Source organism: Serinus canaria, chromosome 17 (genome assembly GCF_022539315.1).
Source record: "Serinus canaria isolate serCan28SL12 chromosome 17, serCan2020, whole genome shotgun sequence".
NCBI lineage: Eukaryota > Metazoa > Chordata > Aves > Passeriformes > Fringillidae > Serinus > Serinus canaria.
This window is the reverse complement of record NC_066330.1, coordinates 5681942-5704172: the sequence shown is the minus strand read 5'-3', so window position 1 is coordinate 5704172 and position 22231 is coordinate 5681942. Positions and strand designations below refer to the sequence as shown.

General features: G+C 46.5%; 1 protein-coding gene across 3 annotated transcripts in view; it reads right to left on the bottom strand.

Moving 5' to 3' along the window:
• The window catches only part of DNM1 (dynamin 1), a 65245-nt gene that overhangs the window by 17815 nt on the left and 25199 nt on the right, over positions 1-22231 (bottom strand). For all 3 annotated transcript variants that reach the window (XM_050980789.1, XM_050980787.1, XM_050980788.1), the window contains exons 5-14: positions 21951-22049; positions 21109-21269; positions 20109-20251; positions 19895-20030; positions 18666-18733; positions 17516-17654; positions 9420-9506; positions 9165-9235; positions 8657-8708; positions 6053-6166 (exon numbers count right to left, since the gene is read on the bottom strand). In XM_050980789.1, the coding sequence (XP_050836746.1) occupies positions 6053-6166; positions 8657-8708; positions 9165-9235; positions 9420-9506; positions 17516-17654; positions 18666-18733; positions 19895-20030; positions 20109-20251; positions 21109-21269; positions 21951-22049 (1070 nt within the window). The remainder of the gene's footprint in view (positions 1-6052; positions 6167-8656; positions 8709-9164; positions 9236-9419; positions 9507-17515; positions 17655-18665; positions 18734-19894; positions 20031-20108; positions 20252-21108; positions 21270-21950; positions 22050-22231) is intronic.

The following is a 22231-nucleotide window of genomic DNA, read 5'->3' as shown; positions in this document are numbered from 1 at the left end:
TATTCACATCAGCTAAAAGAATGAGTAGATTTAAATCATCTGCAGCCAAGTGCAACCCTAGGAAGCCATCGGGGGGTTTATGAAGAAGCAGAGGCAGAAGCCTGAGTTGCTTGAGAGAGACTACAGTGCCCAAAACTTGACTGTCACAACCCCTTTAACGTCACAGCAATGCCCACCAGCCTTCACAAAGGACAACCAGGCACTTCTCCCCAGTCCCCTTGTGCCAGGGCAGGGATGAACCATCCCAAAGAATATGACTTGCTTTGCTAAGGGAAAGCACAACACACACAGATACACACATGAAGTGTTTCATACCCCTAAGAGAGGGTAGGTTACACCTCCCCAGTGCACCGTCAGTGCCAAGATGGGAGTTCCAAGTGTTCACATTTTTGGTCACATATTTTAACCATCCACACCAGGAGAAGGAATCCTGGAAGGGAGACATGTGAATGAAGTCTCCTTTATCCCTGCAGCACAGGGAGAGGGAGCAAATCCTGTGGGCAGGGACTAACATCTGGAATCACTAGATGAGAGCCGGGCGTCACAGAAAGCGACAGCATTCCTCAAGTTTCCATGCAGGGTAGGGAACCTTCCTTTCCCCCGCGCAACCCCATCCGTCAGCCGCTCACTTCCTGCCAAACTCTGCCTTCCCAGCAGCCAGCAAGCTCCTCCCTCGAGTCTAGTTAGCTTTCCACTGCCACGTCAAGTGAGGCAGAAGGACAGAAGGGAAGCAAGAAGGGAGGGAGCAAAAACCAGAAGAGGGAGGGAGGCTCAGCAATGCCAGGGCGTAGTGGGGGGAGAGAAAGAAGGGATGTGGATTGCTCCTGCAGCAGCCAGAGGTGAGCTGCAAGGGCAGCTGGCCAAGGTTGCCTTCTGCAACCCTGTCCAAGGACCTTCTGGAGGTCTTGGAAGTAAAGGCTGGTTCTGTTTGAGCTTTGCTCTGGACCCGCTGGTCTTCAGGACAGGAGATGAGGGTGCATGGGGCCTGAGGATCCTCCCACACAGCTCCATGGGGAAGAGAAGGAGTTGAATGAAGCAACAAGTTCTGCACACCTGGGAGACAGCCAAGACTTCCTCCTCAAAGTGCAGTAATCGATTTTTTTTTTCTCTTTCTAAAAAGGTGCAGCATCTCCCAGGTGGATCCCAGGTACCAGCCTGACACCAGCACTGGAAGAGGAAGGCGCTTGGAGACTTGCTCCAAATTGGAAACACGCAGGGAGCAACATTTCTTCTCTCCCAGCTGCCAGAGGAGGATGTTTTTCCAATCAGGACTTGGACTTTCGTTCACCCCATCTCTGCCCTGCACAACCCCATCCCAAAAGCAGGGAGGGGAGAGGACTAACGAGCTGCTGATGGCCGGAGAGCAGAGAGCAGATCGCAGAGGCTCCACTCCGTCTGCCCAGTGTTCAGACTACCTGTTCAGGACTACGAGATTGTACAGTAGTCTGCACATTGGTTAGGCTGTGCTGGGATACACCACACACTGCCAGTGCTGCACGGGGACGGCAACACCTGCACGGCAGAAGGGATGCTTGGAGAGGGTGGGCTCTGGGATGGCTGCATGCAGAGGTCACTCATCTCTCAGCCTGGGAGGGTCTAAGCCTTTGGAGCCATGCCTGATCATCACTTTTACTTGCCTGTTCACCAGCCTGCTCACAACCCTCTTATTTCTGCTCTGTCTCTCTCATTCCATTCTTATTTCTTTCACTTTCCCGTGCTTGTCTCAAGGTAGCTGTAATCAGGATGGCTTGTGTTTGACACGCTAAGCTTTGCCATAAAATGCAGAAATAAACATACAGGCCTGTCAGAGTCACAACTGCGGCGTGCTTTGCTACCTGAGAAGGAAGGTTCAGGCACAGAAAGGTGACTGGAGGAAGGGGAGTTCATACTATAAAGAATATTGGTCATAATATAAAGAAAAACCCACAAGGGATTCTAAGTTGGAGGTTTGGATGCTCTGGATGTTGTGTTTGCTTTGATGTTTGTCAGCCAGAGAAAGAAGAGAAAATGAGTGAAAGCATAAATGAGGACTGGTAAAATCTGAGTAAGATTATAAGAAAACATACACTTGTGAAAAAATATAAGTGCATGAATGAAAAGGCTCCACAGAGAATGTAAAGAAAATGAACATTTTCCTGAGAGCAGCATGAAAGCAGGAGAGGAACCACCTCAGAGCAGACCTGCTCTTATGCTCTTTAAAACAAGCTGGATGCAAAAACTCAACTGCAGCCAACTCATCACAGCAAGCTTCTGATGACTGGGGCCATTTGAGTAAAGAAAAAGGATTTCTACCACCTGATCTGGGCCTCAAAGACATGGACTGGGGAGTGGAAGGGGCCAGAGAAGAGGGAAGTGTACGTGTACAGTGGGGGGGACAGTCTCTACTGATCCATGTGTTTATTTGTAAACTAGAATTGGGTAAGGGACACTGACAGGTACAGAATACACAGCTATTTTTATTCAGTGCCTGTCACTTCCCCAGGACAGGAATATGTTTCAAGCAAAAGAGATGGCATGAAGACAGAGAAGCTCAACAACAACTGATGCATCAGGAATTAACACGATCTGTAAGGAATAAAGAACCTGCATGCACCTAAAGTACCTAAGACTCTGCAGCCAGCCCTCCTTGTACACATAGGTCTGAAATGCAGTGACATTGCATGCAACATGTGAATACCCCCAAGCCAATAAGGTCATTCTTCTAATGTAGCCACCCAATTTCTAGTACATGATTTACCTGAGTAAGGACAAAAGGTTCCATCCGTATTGCACACTCACACATATTCCCAAAGGAAGCAGCAGATATATCCATCTGCCCAGCTGTGCAAACACTCCAGCACACAGTGGCACACAGGCACTCCAGAAGGAACAGTTACCCTGCAGAGCAGGGTGTGAGCTTTACTGGCAGGAACCACAGAGCACAGTGCCCATTCCATCCTGCCTACCAGGTCCCTGTCACCAGCAGCTCTCTCCAAGCTCACAGACCATCTTTTCCAGCAGGAAGGAAAGCCCTGCAGAGTCAGAGACACTGAGCATTTCATAAGGGATCTGGGCAGGAGGAGTATTCAAATCAAATTCTTGTATCATGTCCACTGTGCTTGCTGAACAGCCGGTGTGCTCTGGTGCTGTGCTGCTGCTCCATTGGGATACTATGGCCTCCCTGAGCAAGGAAACCTCACTCTGTACTGCCAGCAGCCAGAGCAGGCTCCTCCCCACCTCTCCTTCCCACTGCTGGCCTGCAGCGTGATCCCACAGGGTTCAGGACATGCAGGTACCTCAGGAGGGTCGCCAGGTCCTGGGAGGCCAAGCTTTCTGTGGGGCCACTCTCCACGGGGCCAGTGTTTGACTTATTGAAAGGAGACAGGAAGACAAACAGAGAGCCCAGGAGCACACACACATGCTCTTGGCAGCAAGGCAGAGTGGGGAGCCAACTTTCCACCCCCGCTTGGCCCACTCTTTCCTTCCCCTCCCATTCCCCAGCACACTCCTTCAGGCCCCTCCACAGCATCAACAGCCATATATCCCTGCTAACATGTAATGCTGGGCCCTTTAAGACATTTTAAGCTTCAGTTCCTTTCTTCAGAGGCAGAGAAAAAAACAAGCCAGTGCTGCGGAAAGACTGGTATTTCACTAATGGGGTCCAGATGTCTTCATTCCACAGACACTGGGTCCTGGCTTGTGGGACAGGGCAGGGAGAGGCAGTGCCCCCAGCCCTGCTGGCCCCAGAGGCGCTGGCCTAGCCTTCACCCTCACCCCACCACACACCACCTCACCCTGCTCCTTCCCCCCTCAGCACCCACAGCTCTGCTACCAGCACTTCCATCCACAAAAGGCAGATTCAGCTTTCTCCTTGTTCCCTCTGGAAAGCAGCCAGAGCGCAGGGGAACTAGGACAAGAGAGCCCACAAAACTGCAGGGTGGGGCAGACAGCCTCCCCCTTCCTTCCAGAGCTGAAGCAAAGAAAGAAAGATGGTGTACAACCTTTAAAAACACATGAGATTGCTCCAGGAGCTGAAGAGGACATGAGTTCTGAACTGGTGAAGAAGGAGAGCTCTGTAACAGACATGTAAAAATCCCCTGTCTGAAATGGGGACCAGGCACTATGAGCAGCTCTTGGGTGTTGAGTCAGCTCCATGCAGGACTGAGGTCTGGGATGGGAATCCCTGTGCTCAAGGCTCTCCCAGCTGCCCATCAAATGCACCAACTTTTAGCCTGATTCAATATTTGAGTCCAGGCAGACGTTGCTTCCTTTCTCCCTCACAACAGCCAGTGATCAAGGAGTTGAACTTGGGGAGGAAGCAAATAAAACACACACTTCCCTTTCCCCCCTGCTCCCACTCAGTTGAAAACAAAGGCTCCTTTCTCAGAGGCAGCTCAGACCTCACTGGTGCTGGTTCTCTGTGTTTAAGGGACAGGGGCTGGCAGGGAACTGTTTTCATTAGGCAGCTCTGCAGAAGGGAAATGGTGCAGACCTCCAGTTGCTATCAACCCCCAAGGCTGCCCTCCCTCAGGAGGGGAGGGAGGTCCAATCCCCATCTCAGGCAACTGGAATCTATCAACAGTTTATACATCCCCACTGCAGACCGCCCTCCCTCCCACTCCCTGGGGGAAGAACAGGGAATTCTGATCATCTCTGTAATACAGATGTAGCAGCTGGCTTTGATTAAACTACTTGATGTTTATAACCACTCGACCTGTATATGAAGCCTAGAGGAGAGGGAAGCCTCCCCAAGCAACTCTGAACACAAAGGGCAGGGGTCTTACAGCAGAGACACACTGATTTAGAGAAAGCCATTTCAATGCCTGGCTCTTTAATTAGGAAATCACTGCCTGCTCATCCATAGCAGCACAGCAGTCATCTCCATACAGAAAGCAATATTTAGAGGCTGATTCATCACTGTATTTGTCATCATTTCTACCTGCTGAGAAGGAAACAGGCCCACTGATAGCAACTAGACAAGAATCCAGTCCTGGCTGCAGCTCCCAGACACAATAGTGAGTGCCTCAGAACACCTGAGGGACACAACCCACAATAAGAGGCAGAGAAGTTTCTTGATTAGGGTTTCTGATTGCAAATAAACTCAGAGCTTACAACTACATCATACCAGACATTTTTCATCTCCCAGCACATTGAGGGGACTAAACCTTTCAATCACATCCTTACCAGAACCATCCAGCTATTCTTTCTACTTTCAAAGTAATCAAAAGGGACAATTATCTACCTTTGTCTTGCATAGGAAGCAAGATGCTGTTGACAGTGATTTCAGCTGGAACGATTCTGTCTGCTTATAACAATTCCCACTGAAGCAGAAACACATCACAGCATGTTGCCAGAATTGCTAATATTCAAGATTTTCAAGCACTCTACAGAGTAGGCCCATGTTCCTATCAGTGGTATTCCACACATCAGTGTACTTCTGATCAGCAGAACTCTGACCATTAACAACTCAAACAATTTTAAATATGTTATTTTTACATTGGCATGCTCAGTATAGAATCAGTAAAAAGGCATTCCTACTTTGCATGTTTAAGAGCTGGACCTTGGTGAAATTAAATAATTTACTCAAAATCTGGAAGAGCCAGTACCTGACCTAGAGCTTCAGGTCCACAGCTCCTGTTGCTTTGCTGAGAGAGCTTTTTTCTTGGAACCAGAAGATGCATGAAATCACTGCCACGTGCCTTCAGAAAACTCACTGCTGCCCCACAAATGCCTAAAAGTCCAAATATTGGAACTAAACCATCACACTCTTGATGATCACAGCTGCCACAGCAAAATGAATAAAGGTCAAATTCATTCCAAATGCCTGTCAACTTCCCACCAAGCCAGAACTTCAAGCATAAATATTACTCCTTGTGCGTCAAACAAGCCACATTCACATCAATTCTGAAATGCTCAGCAGTACTGAGGCTATGGGGAGCCTGGCCCAAGAATAGTTTCAGCTTGTCACAAGCTGCAGACAGCACTCAGAAGATACATCTGTAATACCCAGTGACCTGAAGTGCTGGTCCTCATCAGATGCCTGAGATTCAAGCAGCAGAATTGAGCTACTCACCTCATCATCCTTGTACCAGGAGAGGTTCTCTGCTGTCAGGACAAACCAATACTCCTTGGAGCCACCCTTCATGATCCCAATGTTGTTGATGGTGAGCCAGCCTTTCCGGATCACCTGAGGGGTGGAAGCAGTGAGCATTAACAAGGACAATCATTCCTGGCCTTAGGTGACAGAGGAGGGATCCAGGGGTATCCCTACATGCAGAGCAGTATGGAAAGACAAGGAACATGGTGCTCTCTGCTGCTGCCAGAAGAGCCCTCCATTCAACTGGCCAGTGGAGGTCCTTGCCCCAAAAGGGCCAGGAATAGCATAAAAAGGAGGCAGGAAGGAACCTGGCAGTGTGTGCATTATACCCTCTGCCAAGAGGAAAGAGATACAGAAAGAACTACATCAGGAGTGCCTTGGACACTGGCACAATCTACAAGCACCAAATCACAGCAAAACACCCAGAAAAGGCCACACCTAGAGAAAACCAGGACACCAGTACACCTTTCTGCAGGTGTGGAGTGCTTCACTCAACTCAGGGTAGGGGGAACTAGTTCAGGACACGGCCAAGCACCCCAGAAAGAATTGAGTTTAGTGAAAGAAGTCACTAAGGATAACAGAACAAAATGGTGCATCTGGAATTAGTACCCTGGACTTCAGCATACCCAGAGTATTTGGGCAGTCATATTAATCTTGGGCAAGACAAGTTCCTAGAAGTTTAGTCTGTAAAGAAGCCAGGCATTACTCTCTAGGGGACTCCTATTCACCAAGTGCTAGTTCAGATCCCCACATGTGCCATAACCAAATGCAGGTATGTATCAGCTTAAAGGCATTAGCTTTTACTATTACTGCACTATTCACACCCAGAAACATCTGCATACATTATTTGTACTGTGTTGTATGGATATGCTTGCTGAAAACTTCCTGGCATGGAAAAACTATGAGACTGCACTGTGTATTAGCTGGTTGCATTGTGTGAGCAACCTACCCAGTTGGCCTACCTGGTTACCTGCCCTGGAGGTACAGGATCATTTAATTGGCAATTTACTTTGTAAAGGCAAACGCAGGAACCTCGGGTGTTCAGCTCCTGCCTTCTAAGCTCGAGCTAGTCCTACTCCCCGTGTGGACAGGAGGGGGCAGTGGAACAGAACTACACATCCATGGATTGCTGCTTTTTATCTCCACCCACTCGAAAAATGTACCCGCAGTTCTGAATTCTTCCTCAACACACCACCTTTTCACCTCGTTTCTGCTTCATCTGTGTCTAATGCCAGCTGCCCTCCTCTCCCCATTCGGCAGCAGAGAGAATAATGTGTTTATGCCCTGGTTTTGCCTTCCCAGATGCAACATTAATGTTCATTAGCACACCCTGCTGAGTGGCCTTCTACTCACCAGGATCTCATCCTGCAAAGGGGAACCATAGCAACAGCAGCAGAGCAGAGAGCAGGAGAGGAGCAAAGAGAGGAGAGATTATTACCAGGAAAGCTGGAGCAGGAGAAGAGAGGCTCAAAAATAAATAAAATAAATTGGAGGCTGGTACCAAATCTTTTACCCCAGGTGTTAACACAAGCAACCCCCATCCCAAAATAAATCTGCTATCGGGAAAGCGAAAGCACTTTACAGGTAGATCCGGAGTCTGCCCTTTGCACTCTTCTACCCTCAGCTCTACTGGAAGGGACTGCAGAGGATGGGATTCCCTACAGCTGCTCCAAAATGGCTGGCTGTGGCCGGCCCAACCTGCTGAGGACACCTGCCTGCCAACAATCTGAAACACTCTGCAATGTCATGTCCAGGGAGAGGTGGCCAACATTCTGTTATGAAGAAGACGGATGTCAGGAGTGAATGTCTTTTTAAAAGACTAAGCAAAAGCATTTGCTTCCATTCTCTATGAAGCTGCTTGTAAGGCTTTGTTTCCAAGATCTTCTAGCCAATATAGCCTTGCCATGTCCCCAGCAAATCTGGGACAAAGTGTCATTATTCTCTTTTTAATTCTGTGTACACTTCTTACAGTTCCTGGAGGATTAAGGGAAGTCCTCCCCTCCACTGCTGTCTTCTCCCATGGTGTGTTCTGATATATACCTACTGCAACCATGGCTATCATCACCCTCTAGCTCTCTGTACACAGATTTATACACTTCCAGTGAAGTTTTTCAGAAAAAGAGTCCATGAGCTTTCTTGAAATCTCTTTTCAGAAAGTAGATACCACTCATGGGAAAGACAACTAGAAAGGACAATTCTGTAACAGTTCAGACCTAGTGTTCTGTACCCCTCACCTTGGCAGGAGAGTTGGCACAGTTAGTGAAGGAGCTGAACAAACAGGAATTTACGGAACATTAATCAACAGGGATTTCTATCAGAAAAGCAAAACCAGATCTTGATTATCAAGCTGCCATTGCCCTCCATTGCTGCCAGATGCTCAGTTCTTCCTGACTGCAGGTAGCCTAAACCGCTATCCTCCAGTTATAGACAGTTTGATGAGTTAAAAACAACAAAAAAGAGGCAACACAACAAAACAACCTAGAGCAGTGCTGCATCCAGCCCAGCACTTGTCCACCTGGTAGCTTCCAGGTAGCAAACATGAGCTCCTTGCTGCAGTGAAGGAGATGGAACTTGGCCTACCTGGTTACCAGCTGCCTTCTTCTTGCTCATCTGGCTGCTCCTCTGCTGAGCACTGAAAACAACAGCAGAGACATTCAAAACTTCTAAGGCTCTTCTTGATCACCTCAATTCCCCTCCCTTTGGATAGCTGCTACAATGAACTGGGACCCCCCAGCACTGGCTTCCAAGCCTTAATAACCCAATCTTTTGCCATCTGCTCTCTCAGCCTGGACTACTCATCTTCTCGCTCCCACATGAACCTCATTCGGATCACTAACCCTCCATATCTGCTGGGTGTTTTTGTTCTGACACAAATCTAATACTGTACATCCCCTTCCAGGCATCTCTATTCTCACCCCAGCCTTGCAATCCAGAGCCACTGAAAAAACAAGCAATACTGAGAGCTACACCATTCTTGGGACAACAGCATCTGCACCAGGGCCTCTGCACCCCCTTTACTGGAGCAGCTACAGGACAGAGCCACAGGACACACGTGGAGAAGAGGAGGCAAGAGGAGGTGGGTGCTTACTTGGCAAAGCCAATGAAATCCTCGTGGTTTGTGTTCATGTAAGCCAGCTCAATGTCTATTAGAAGCATGACCTGCCAAAGAGAGGCACAGACAGGAGGTTAGTGACTGACACTGCTAACAGGGCACACAGAGCCCTGGACATTGCTCATCTGATCCCCTCTGCAGCCAGACACCCCTTGGCTCAGGCCCAACTTAGGCATCATCAAAAGGTGTCCCCCAACCACTTTCCCCCCGACACACACTCCTGGTCCCCACCTGATCCTTGGTCCTGCCCTCTCTCTCCCGGATGTGGGTGGTGACAATTCTCTCCATCTCCTCCCGCAGGTGAGGGTACTGGCTGAGCTGCAGGAGACAGGAAACACGTGCACATGGGAAAGGGAGGTAAAAAGGGGGCTGCAGCCCCCCACATGTACACATGCACACATACACCCTGCTACCAGATATTCTCAAGGGAAGTTCTAGAAAGCTGGACTTGCAGACAGATTTTTCCGAGTTCCTGGAGGTCTGTTGCGGGCAAAGTTAATTTCTGCTTGCTCTGGGCTTTAGAGAAAAGCCCTTAAAAAGGTTGCTGCAAGACTGAAGTCTCACCAGAGACCTGCTCCAAACTCACCACATTCTTCCTGTCATGAGGCTTTTGGCAAACCCCAGATATAAATGCACTGCTTCTTGCTCATTGGGTTTTTCCAATTTAAATGAGTAGTTTCTCTAGATGTTCAGCATCTCAGCAGGTGAATGGCCTGTTCTTACAACCTGTTAGACCCTCTGGGAATCGAAGGGGATTTCAGTCCCTGTTTGCTGAGGGACTAAGCAAAAGCATCTGTCTCTCTCTAGCATCTGCAAAGAGAGACACAGGATCTGAGCAGCTCAAGGCTTCATGTCTCCAAGAAACACCAAGCTCTGGGCATCTAGCTGCTTCTACCTGTGCTGGGGCAGGATTATATAACTGACATCTATGCTCACATTGCATCTACAGCATGTTTTTTGCCATATTACTGAGGACTGAATCCTTTCCTGCCCACACTGAGAAGCAGGACGACTCTGGTAGCTGTGATTCAAGGGAAGATTATCTACAGAGATAATACCCGAGTTACACTTCTAGAATCAGCACCTTTAAAGTCCTCTAGGTTTCACACAGTTCCTGCCTTCTTGCCTAGAGTCATAAACCTCTAGTGATTCCTACAGCAACAACTGTTGCATCTCAGGTCAAGTCCAGCACAGTCAAATGAAATTAAACCTCTAGATCCAGAATCCAGCCCTTTCTTCCCTACTTCTCCTATCCCTTGTGAAACTATTTTCCCTGTAAAATTTGAGATAATATTTTTTGAAATATTATCTCAAATTTTACTATGATGTCAAACCGTATTTCCCAGTATGAGTCTTTTATACCTGCTCAAGGAGATATATAAAATCTCATTTGCCCAGGACATGTACTCCATTTGTTTTGTTCCTCGAGTTTATGAAAGCTTCTTAAACTGGTTTGCCTTTTTTTTTTTTTTGGTGTACATAATTATAACATGCTACAAAGAAAAGTCTCAAAATGTGCAGCATCACTTCTGGAAGCCAGATCCCACACTTACCACCAATATTCCTAACATCTGCCAACAAATAGTTTCAAACCTTTTGAGCGCCCTTGCAGTCAAATAAGTTGCAATAGACTAGAACTGGAATTTGGACTAGATCTGACACTATTTTTAAATGTGTTGTTTGTTTTTGAAGGCCATAGAGGCAGGAAAAAAGTGGAACTTATGTTCTCCAGTACCACCTTGTCTTAAAAGCAAAAACTGGGTGTTCTCCATGAACTTTTGGTTCAGGCAGCTGGTTGCTTCAGAGACAGACAGGGAAAGCTTCCTGTTTCCTTTTGGGGGGTTGGCAAAGGATAGATGGGCAAGTCATGTCAAACAGAAAAAAACAGGAAGTTGGAAAACCTTCAAGCAAGTCTCAGCTTCTTTGCTTCAAATTGGAAAAAAAAAAAAAATCAACAAACAAACACAGTCAAACAAAAACCACATGAAACCTCCCCCCACCATCCCAGTCCCAACCAGTTCAAATGCACACAAAGTGCAAAACAAGTAGTGGTTTATTCAGAACCCAGCTCGTCCAGCAACATCCATGTGCAAAAATAAACTGGCAGCATTGGTCCCCATGCAGGAGCTTCTGACCCCAAGCATGCACAGGAGCAGCAAGGGTGGGCAAGGAAAAAAGATAAACAAGCCACAAGATTGCACACCACCAAGGAACATGCAACAGGGTATAGAGGGGCAAGGAGTTATCACCAGCAGGACAAACAGCACCCAGAAATGCCATGACTCTGAAAGACAGGAGAGCAGGCGACCCTTCGAGGGGTAAAGTCTGTCAGCCTGGGATCATGTCCCAGCTCAGTGGGGTTTCCATCCTGCTTTAGCATCATTTTCCTGTTTAATCAAAATACAAGCTTACAGCCCTCTTTGAAAACCAATTTGTCCCAATGCTCCTCAGTTCCCCTCTTTGCAGATCCTATGAGTCCTTGCCAGCACACCAGAGATCAACCTTCAGCTGAAGGGCTGCTGACTTGCAAGACTTTCCTGCACTTGTGAGACACTGCAGTGCAGTCTGGCACAGAAGGTTCCTGCTTTTGGAAAAACACTAGCTAGAACATTATCTTCCTAAATGTAAGGGAGCATACTTATACCAGCTTTCTGCTGTTTTTGGAGCTACCCTCCAATAGGGAGAAGCTCAGAATCAAGCCAGTCACAGGACAGCTGTTAATGGCTGTCTTCTTCAGCCCTCAACTTTCTCTAATAGTCAAGAAATAGTCAACTTTTCATACAGGAAAACTGTACTGTGAACACAGATGGGTTTGTCACCTTCTGTGTTCTTTGCCAGTCTAATAATATTCAATCTGTACAGCTTTATCAACTGCACATACAATGATTTCTTCACCATCTGAGGTGAAATGAAATAATTGTGAGAGAACATAAACATAAACACACAACAGTTCAGGACAGCAACAAACCAAGGCTACAGGACTGTTAAGCTAATTCAAGAGGTGTTAGCCCAAGCAGCCTTTTTTTCCCAGAAGCCTTGCAGGATTTCTGGTGAATTTAAAGGTTTTTGTCATCTCTTAAGATGCAGCATCAGTCCACTACACGGCAGGCTGGGTATTACCTTACAATTAGCATCAGTCCTAAAGTAGCCTTTTCCAGATGCTTCCCCTAATAGCACATGCTCTTGTCCATGTCAAGCAGTTAGAGCTATAACATGCAAAATAAATACTGCAAATTAACTAATGTCCCTGTGCTGTTACTACCTTATGCCATCAGAACCCATCTCAGTCCAGCTGTAATCCTTAAGTGGCCTTTTCTTTCTTTCTACTCTTTCAGAGGGAGGTACAGGCAAGATTAACCTTCTCACTACATGCAGACATTTGACTTAAAACATTACTAAAGTCTTTCTTTTTTTCTTCCAGTACTATTGCTATGTGTTTTCATTGAGGCAGTTATTTTACATCTAACATCTGCCTCCCTGGCTTCAACCATGGCCATTAGTCTCCCACAGTGTCACTATGACCACTATCACCTTCCTTACAGGATTACCCAGGTTGCATCACCATGGAATATCCTCACAGGGTCATCCATCACATCATGGATTAAAAATCCACAGAGCAAGTGGGCATCCAGCCACTCTAATGACATGGCCCAACAGAGAAACTAGAATTCAACACCCCTGGGGTTTTTATCATCATCCTTCTCTCTCCCCACCCAGAGCAGACATCATCAGCTGCATACAAAACACAGTGCAAGCAATCACACCCATCAAAATAAAAATTCACATTAGAAACAGGCTGAGAAGGAGTTCTCTGCCTCACATCAGACCCCACAATATGGCAACAGCAAGACTCCTCAAGAAATAGGCTGGGCAGAGCTTGGGGCATGTCAAAGATGAGTCCTTACAGAGGTGGAAATGAGCTCTGCATTTCTAAGTGAGCCAGACCTTATTAACTCATCTTTTGCCCTCACTCTGAACTCACATCAATTCTTATCTTCCCCTTCTTCCCAATTCAGAGCTCACCAAAACGCTGGTGAGTCTGGCTGTAAACCTGGAAGAAGGAAACCATAATTTCCAAGTCCTAAAATAGCCAATGGAACATTCCTTTCCAACTCAGTTTCCAGAACACGCTTCTGTTGTGCCAGATGTTTCTGGCCCCTCGCTGGTAAGTTTAACACCAATTGCCACATCTGCCTTTTTTTTAAAGGAGGCATGTGGTGCCCTCTCCTGGAGGGAACCAGCCCGGGAATCAAAGCCACTCCTGCCCCAGCCTCCAAGAAGTATTTGACACCTTCCCTGTCACTCTCCACCTGCTGCTGCCCTCAGGCTCCACCGCCTGTGGTTCACAGCAAGCAAGGAAAAGCATCACACTACTTCCCCTGAGCATAGTCCATGGAGTGAGAAATCAGCAGGAGAATGATGCAGAGGGTGTAATGCCTGAAAAAGCTCTTCTCAAAGCCTTGTGGAACTCTGAATGCCCCTTGTAGAACATCTTGCACCTCAGACTTTTAATCAGCTGCTGTTCTGTACATGTCACAGCTCAATATGCATTGCAGACCACTCATGCTGTGGGGATGGGAGGTCCTTTTCTGGCTTTTTATCTTTTTCTAGCGTACCTGGATTTAAGGGGGTCCTAAAAAATAACAACTAAGAAGTTCCAAATCTGCAGGTAATGGCACAGCAAACTGGTCTTACAAGGGGACTGATCCACACTGAGCCAGACAGAGGAAAAGGTTATGCCAGAGTAACCCACTGGGTCCCAGCTCACTGCTCAGCTAAAGAGGTGTCACCCACTCCCCTTGGCCTGTCTTTAAACTGCTCCTGTACCTGCACCTGGCTGCTCTCCTCTAGATGCATTGTTGTATCAATTTTCTCTCCCTAGATTTGCTGGAGTTCCTGGTGTGTGTTTGGAGAAACAGCATGGAAGTGTGTGGGAAGGGGATGGGCATTGACCTTTCTTTGATTTTTTGTTTCTTTACCTTTTCGCTACACTTTCTGATGGTGGATGTGAGCTCACTCACTACCATATCCACACACTTCAGACTTGGCTCCTTCAACTTCTGCACCTGCTTTTTCACTATGGCTTCAAAAGCGAGGTCAGGCGTGAAGAGACCCGTTCTGCATGGCAGGGGAAGGGTGGGAGGAAGCAACGAGGAAGAAAAAAGCAAAGCAGAGAAAGAGCAGGAAGGAGGAAGAAAGGAGGAAGGAAGAGGGAGAAGAGAGAAAACACAAGGCAAAATGAGAAGTGAGATTTTGGTTCATTGCATTAGTTTACTGAACCAGGTGAGCATTGCTATGGGGCCTGTGCACTGCCAAGTATCAGGAGAGTCTACAGGCAAATGGAAGTGTCAAAGGGGGAATGAGGTAGGAGCAGCTGGGCCAGTGAAATGGTGAGCTGTCAAGAGCAAGATGAATAAATGGAGCCCCCAGGGATCAAGTGATCACTTCCTAAAGGAAAGCTTCTTTGGATTTCAAGACACAACTTCTTGTCAGTGAGCCACTGCCTCTTTTCCTAGAGGTTCACCACTTATCATTTCTCTTTATCTCATTTCCCTTTCCTTCCCACCATAGTTATCTTCCCTTCCAAGTTTTCCTTATTCCAGCTGCAGGAAGCCTGAACAGGAGCCAGGCAAAGACCTCAGGTCTGTCACCTGCACCTTGTTTTGGCAGAACTGATGTCTCTCAGTTTCAGGGATCTGACCAAACCACTCCACTTACAGAACATTATTTCATCTCACCCACCTTCCCTGCAACATCAGCTTCCTCTGTAAGAACAGATGCACCCAGTATTTAGGAAAATGCAAAAGTGCTACAGGACATCCACAGCTATACAAAGCATCCATTCTACCTGCAGCATCAGACCCAACATAGGCCTGCTGTGATTAATAAGGAACTATTAACTTCCACTGATATTTTGTCATCTGTGTTCTCAATGGCTCCACTCAAAAAGAATAGAAAGTTCACAGAAACTAAAGTTACTAAAATATAGCCAAGATCAATCCAATTCAAGACTACTGCACCAAAAAAAGTTTTTCAGCACTTCTTCTAACACTTCAGAGCTTCTGCTGGGTGCTCTTTGTTACACAATCTGAGTTACTTGTCTTACCATGGGCCATTACTACTCTGCCAGTGCTTTCAGGGAATAATATCCCCTTGGCATGGGAATGATACATTGCTTTTCTAAAGCTGCAGTTTATAACCACACCTGGGGTGCCTGCAGCTACCAACAAATCCTGGGATGGCTATAAATAACCACCCCTTCATGTAAATCAGGTATTTACTCCTTCACCTCATCTCTGGATAACACCTGCAGTCCCAAAGCAACACCAGAATTAAAACACTCTTCAACACGTATTAGGGGATGTACAACCACTCTGCTTTTTAAGCAGCAAAGAGCTGGAATATGTTACAGGATTTGGATTCACCAAAGGGTCTTTCTACAGGTGCCAACAATGCCTATTGAGCAAAGCAAGAGCATTTCCAGAGTTCAGTTCACATCCTCTGACCCAGCAGAGGCTTCCTGCTAATCCAGTTGCCCAGCTAAGCTCAAGTTATGCTGTTTCCCCCACCAGACTTCAGGGGAAGTCTGATTAAAAAAAAAAAAAATAGTCCCTTACAATACCTGAGTATCACCTGAATGACAGTATTTTGTTTCTTCATAAACAAAATTGTAACCATGGCTACTAGAGCACACACAGAGCAACCAGAACTGAAGTCAACCACAAACACCTTAGCAGTAGGATCCAAGCTGAAATGGAATACTTTATTCCTGAATCTGTGCTATTTCCCCTCCATCCATCTAGTCTCTTCTCCTCCCATATTTCCCACCCTGTTGTACCCACCACCTGATCACTTGAGGAACTGCTGCCTTCAAAACAGAGGGTTTATTCTAAAATTATCAGTAAAAAGAGAAATGAAAAAGAAACAATGAAGTAAGAAATTAGAAGTGAAGAAAAAAGGATGCAATGAGAAAGAATCAATGGGCAGTTTTGAATAGCAACTGATGGATGGAGAACAAATCAAAAGAAGCTTCAGAGGGCATGAAAAAGGAGGGCCCTTCTGATCCAGTTAGCAGGTGACTCTGGATACTTGGCAGCCCGAGGGCCTGTGCTTACCTGTCAACAGGCTCTAATGGCAATTTTCTGGGTGCTTCCCACAGTCACACACCCCAAGAGAGGACAGCAGGACAGAAAAAGGAAGCTCCTCCAGCACTCTAGAAACCTGAGCAACCTCTCACTGTATCCACTTTGCTCTCCCAGTCTGTCCTGGGGGGCAAAGCACGTGTCTGCACACCTGAGCCCTTCTGCAGAGGCTCTTGGCCCTAAGGACCAGGCACTTGTGCAAGGATGGCAAGTGTCACCACTTGGGCACCTGTCCCCACCCTTGCTGAGAGGGGGATCAGACTCTGTGGAAACCTCCTGCAGTGCCCATTTACCTGCACCTGAAAAGCCAGTGGCGATTCCAGTCTCCAGTGCCCACCTAGTCCTAACTGAGGTGCCTTTTCACCAGCACCCAGCCCTGCCTGAAGCAGCAAGTCATGGCTGAGAAGAATGGCACAAGTCGTCTTATCTTGCTCCCTTTCAACCCCAACCTCAAAAACAAAAGCTGCCACATCCAAAAGGCAGAATCAAGGTCGCCACCCTCAACCCCAAAAATACCAGTAAGGATCCCAAAGGGCAAAGCCTCATGTCCTCTCTCCTGAGAGAGAGCACAGAGAGACCCCAGAGGCTGATGGACATTTCTAATTTACTTCTTCTCAGCCATGTGCTGCTATTCCAGATCAGGATATGGACCAAACCAGCCAGAAACCAAGCCAAACACCACAGGAACATTTCCTTGAGATACAACCCACGACTCTAAGTGCTGTAGTTCTTAATTTCAGCCCCATATATCCCTCTAGGGCAACTCTGGGATTAATCCTCTCACTCTACAAGAACAGAGGGCACACAATTTAAATCCCAGTCTGTGGTTTGGAAAATAAACCCAGATAATAAATTTCAAGAAAGATGTAGCCACAGAGAGACATCCTTGGTTTTCAAAGGAACCAGGAGTCATGCTACAGACAAAGGGGTGGCCAGGACATCTCCAGAATGCCTCAGCTCTGAAAGATTCAGGGAGCAGGGCCATAGCACACATTCCACAGTGCTTCCTTTCTGTTTGGCTTGTTGGCTGGATCGCTCCAGGCTGGCTCTGCTCAGGTCTAGTCATGCTGAGGAGGTGGTGAAAACACCAAGTGTGGCTGCAGGCAAGTCCCTGCCCAGGTCACGATGCTGCGCCGCAGCCAGCGAGCAGGTGGAAGGTGCCAACTCCATGCTGCCTCTGGTTACCTTCTTGGTGCACTGTCTAACAGTATTGATTAACTCCGAAATGACCATGTCCACGCATTTCAGGCAAGGTTCTTTAATCTTCTTCACCTGCTTTTTCACAATGGTCTCAAAGGCCATGTCAGGTGTGAAGAGACCGGTTCTAAACACCCAGGGTGGGGACAAGACAAGGCAGGAAGGGGAGAAGGGGCAAGGAGAATGTCACAGCGTTACACACACGTCTTGGAGCAGGCACCACCATCACCAAAACCCGGGACATTTGGGCTGGGAAGTGTCACATCCCCTGGAAAAGCCCTGACTGAAGTTCATTAAAAATGAGGGATGTTTGGCACTTGCAAGGAAGGAGGTGCTGAGGGCAAAAGCAATCTTAGCTGGACAGCCATAGCCAGGTGACCATTTCACCTCAGCCTAAGGGTGGCAGGGGCTGACCCCTTCACAGTGTATTTGACCTCAGAGTTATGCAGGAGATGAGACCTGCTCTGGAAGATTTTCTTAAAGGCTAGAACACTGACATCTGATACCCTTTATCAGGTTCAGCTAGTAGCTGACCGAAAGAAAGGAATGAAAATAAATCTAGGTCAGTGTTTGTTCACATCCCTGTGTGCAGAAGGGCTCCAATAGACAACTTCCCAAGAGCAGCACAATTCAGGGTCTCGGGGCTGAATTTTCTGATAACTCACCTTCACACTGAAGGGAATACAGATCTGTTTGCCAACTATGTGGGGCTAGTGGGACCCTGGTGATAGGCACACCAATGTTCCCTCAAATCTTTAGGGGAGGAGGGGCTCTATACCAAAACTTGTTTTGAACAACTAACTGCTGGTTAGTGTGAAAATCAATGTTTTAGTTTTAACTAAACAAAGGACTAGTGTGGGGGTGCATCCCTCTTCCTGCCCTTTCCTATGTAAAGGCCCAAAAAGGATGGAGAAGATGTCAAGACACCCAGGCTTTTACCTTGTAGGCTTCTGTGACTCCCACACGGGAAAAGAAAGCAAACTCTTGAATGACTGTCCCTATTCCCAGATTCAAGCCAGAGGTTAACCCTCCCTTTGCCTGACCTACCGTACCTCTGAAGTCTTCAGCTCCATTTGGAAGGTCTAGAAGTATTTACAAGGCTTTCCAGCCAGAGCTCTGCCTAGTGTGTGATACGTGCCTGATACCGTGGATGTTCTTGATGGCGTAGCTGATCTCCCGCCGCAGCTCCTTCTCATCAAACTCCATCTGCACCAGGAGACAATTCCATCAGAAACTTTCTGACACTGACTTGCACAGCAGCACACAGCAGCAGACTTTGAAGAGAAGAGGTCCCATGCCAGCACTACCATGTGACACATGAGATATTAGCCCAAGTGTTGGATACAGAGTCCAGCCACAAAACTGCTGTGACCAAAGCAGGACACCCTGGACAGCCATGAACAGCTAAGGGCCTTCATTAACAGATGCCCCAGCTGCTCTTAGTGCTTTACCTCTTCTTTGAGGTAAAGCACTAAGACTGAAGTGTTAGATGGCTTTCTAAAGAAAACTGGTTTGCCTCACAACATTTAGCATGAGATCTTGGCAGCTGCTTTTTCAGTGAACACCACAAATGGATAAAACATTTTGTGTGAATTGTAAATCTAAGGAAGGCTATTTATTTCACTAGAAAGGCCTCATCTTATTCAAATGCGAAAAAAAAGCCAATGCAAAAAATATTGAAGAAGAAAGATCTGGCTCTTAAGTTTGTTCCAGATGACATTATAAAAAGATTTTCAGTACTCCTGATCAGGTTACTGTAATTCACCATCCAAGAAAACTGTCTTTCAATAAGAATTCTCTTCCACTGTTAAGAGGTGAGTACAGTTTTTATACCATTCCCACCTCTAGGCCATTGATAGCTGCCAGACAGAAGTAACCCCAGGTATACCTACAATTCTTTTTCCTGCTTCTTAGGTATCTATGAGTCCAACTTTAGACCTAGTCTGATGCTCAGGATCAAGAAGTACGAGTCTCAGCACCATTCCTTCTACATGAAATTTGGTCATAGTAGCTTTGACATATCTGTGAGGGCATTCAGTCATTGATTTACCATGGGTCTGTTAAAGTGATTTTTCACACTCAATTTAGCATCTAGTAATCAAGTCCAAAAAACATTGCCATTTAGCTCAGAGGAAGTTAAGTTCTGTCACAAAAACAGGGACAGAGGGGAAAATCAGCACTATGGGAAGATCCCAATAAAGGACACAAACAAGTGAAAAAAGGTGATAAAACAGAAAACCATGAAACAAAGCAGATGAAGAGAAAGTCTGCTGATGAAAGATAGCAAGAGGAGTAAGGAGACAGTCAGAAGTAGTAACATACAACAGGAAACAAAAAGTGTATGTCAGCAGCATGGGGAAGCAGTACCTTCACCAGCTCAAAGGGGAAACGCTCATGGAAGATACGGTTGATCCGAGCTCCTCCCGACAGCTCATAGGTGTCAATTTGGTCTCCAGAGCCTTCAATGCGTTTCTCAAAGTCCACAGCAAACTGCTGGACCATCCTAAAAGAAAACCAAGAGCATGAAGTAGAACTCATCACTGAGCAGTCCTTTCCAGGGAGGGACAGTGAGGCCACTCACTGAAGCAGAGCTTTGGTCTTGCGAGCAGGGTCATCAGGGCGAAAGTTCTTGTACTCCTCCACCTCCTTCTCAATGGAGAGGAGCTGGCTCTGGAGCTTGTTCCGCAGCCCTGGCAGCGTGTCACGGATGTGGTTGGTCAGTTGCTGCACAAGAAGAAGGTTTAAGATGACAAAAAGCCTCTAGGTAGCTACTGGGAAGAGTTTGCTGCCTCCACACTACAAAAAAGATGAAAGCTCCTCTCTGCGTTCAATTCTGTGTGGCCCTAACAAAATATCTATCCCAGGACAAATATCAGTTATGAGCTGGAGGTATTCCCCCTCCCCAGCTCCTGCCTATTGCAACCCTCTACCCCTACAGTTTACCTTCTAGTATGGTGCAAAACTTCCATCCACACAAACCAAACTGACTCAAACCCAAGAATAAACTTCCCATTAAAAGTATTAGCATTTGCTTTTTACATGAGGGTAAAGGCTACTCTGCCTTCAGATTAGCACACCACTGACACCCAGTGTGGTGGTAAAGCCTTTTTTCAAAAAAAAAAGGGTGAAAAGACAAGGGGGAAGAAGCCAAAACCATTCATGAGGCTCCAATAAGAGGGTTTCGACAAAGCACAGCTTTGTGGGAAACTCTAAGTTTGAGGATGAATATTTTAATAAGGAGAAATAGGAAAGAGACTCTCTCCATTTCAGAGAGTATTTCAAGGCAGCGGAGAAGGAAGCAACAGTAAATTGCTGCTGTATGAAAATAAATAGCCTCAATAGATGGGAAATAACTATTAGTATCACATAAATACTGTTAGGTACAGAGATCACTAGAGTTTAAAAGGTATCTTTTAACTTAGCCAGAAAGACCTTACATCTTGATAGTGTATTATACCACAAACCATCTACTGAAAGGATAAATCAGTGCTCTGCCTTTGATGTGCAAGCTCCATTATTGGCCTCAGTGTGTTTCACAGACAGTGACACCATGGGCAGCAGTTCCTGACTGTGGACAGTACCTGGTTCAGAACTTTCTGCAGGAATGGGGTTCCCATGCGATCAGCCATGTGTCTGTAGGCTGGGTGGGAGAGAAAAAACTTCCTCTCTGCAGCCAGAGCTGCCTGAATGTCCTTCTTGCCATCTATGTCCTTCTGACTTCTGTTGACCACACCAATATAACCTGTGAGAGTGGGGTTAGAGATCAGATGGCTGCAAGGATGCAAATAAAACTCAGACTTGAGAAGGAAATTATTCAGCCAGCAGCTTACAAAAGGGGAATTCTTGTGGTAACACATTATTAGGGGCAACTGGAAGAGTTTTAAATTAGACTTTCCTTGAATGGCCCAGGTTCTGATATTTTGGTATGCAGGACAAAAACGAGCATGAAACAGAGAATTAGCCTATTTGTTACTGTTGCCCTAACACAAAGCACACTCCAGTCTCATTTATTTCAGACTCTCCTTTTGTAAGTTCTTAGCACAGATACTTTTGCCATGGCCACAGCAAGTACCACAGCCCAGAACTATTTAATCTCTTTACTACAGCAGCAAGGGGAGTGTTTTAGACATCTTTCACAGCTTGCCTTAATGAAAGGAGGAAAAAGAAAGTAAAAATAAGAGCATAAGGCTGCGTTTCTGCTAGGACAACATATCAAGGTATAAATACCTAAAAAGGTCCTATTAACAGCATAACTGAGCCCTGTTCCCCAACTTTTCTCACCTCTAGGTTGGAACAGAGATGGTTTAACCACAAGTTGTAAGAAATGTTATAAGAAGAGAAAGGAGGGAGAGGATGAGGCCAGGACACCTCACACAGGGAAAAGAGAGGAAGGAGATCATGGGCAAAGCACAAGGAAACCTACCCCTACGGAGGGGAAGCAATTTGTTTTCTAATACATCTCGTGCATCAGTTCCTTCATCCATAAGATCCAGCTTGGTGATGACCCCAATGGTGCGTTGGCCTATGGGAAAAAACCACAAACATACTTGATCAGCAGATGACTCATGTAAGCTCTGTGAACAGAGCAAAATAATACAGATTGCCCAACTTTGCTACTTGAGGGCTCTTAAAGCCACACATCACAGCTCCCATCATGCACAAGAGGCCAGAAGAGCAAAACAGACAAAAATCAAGATCAGTTCT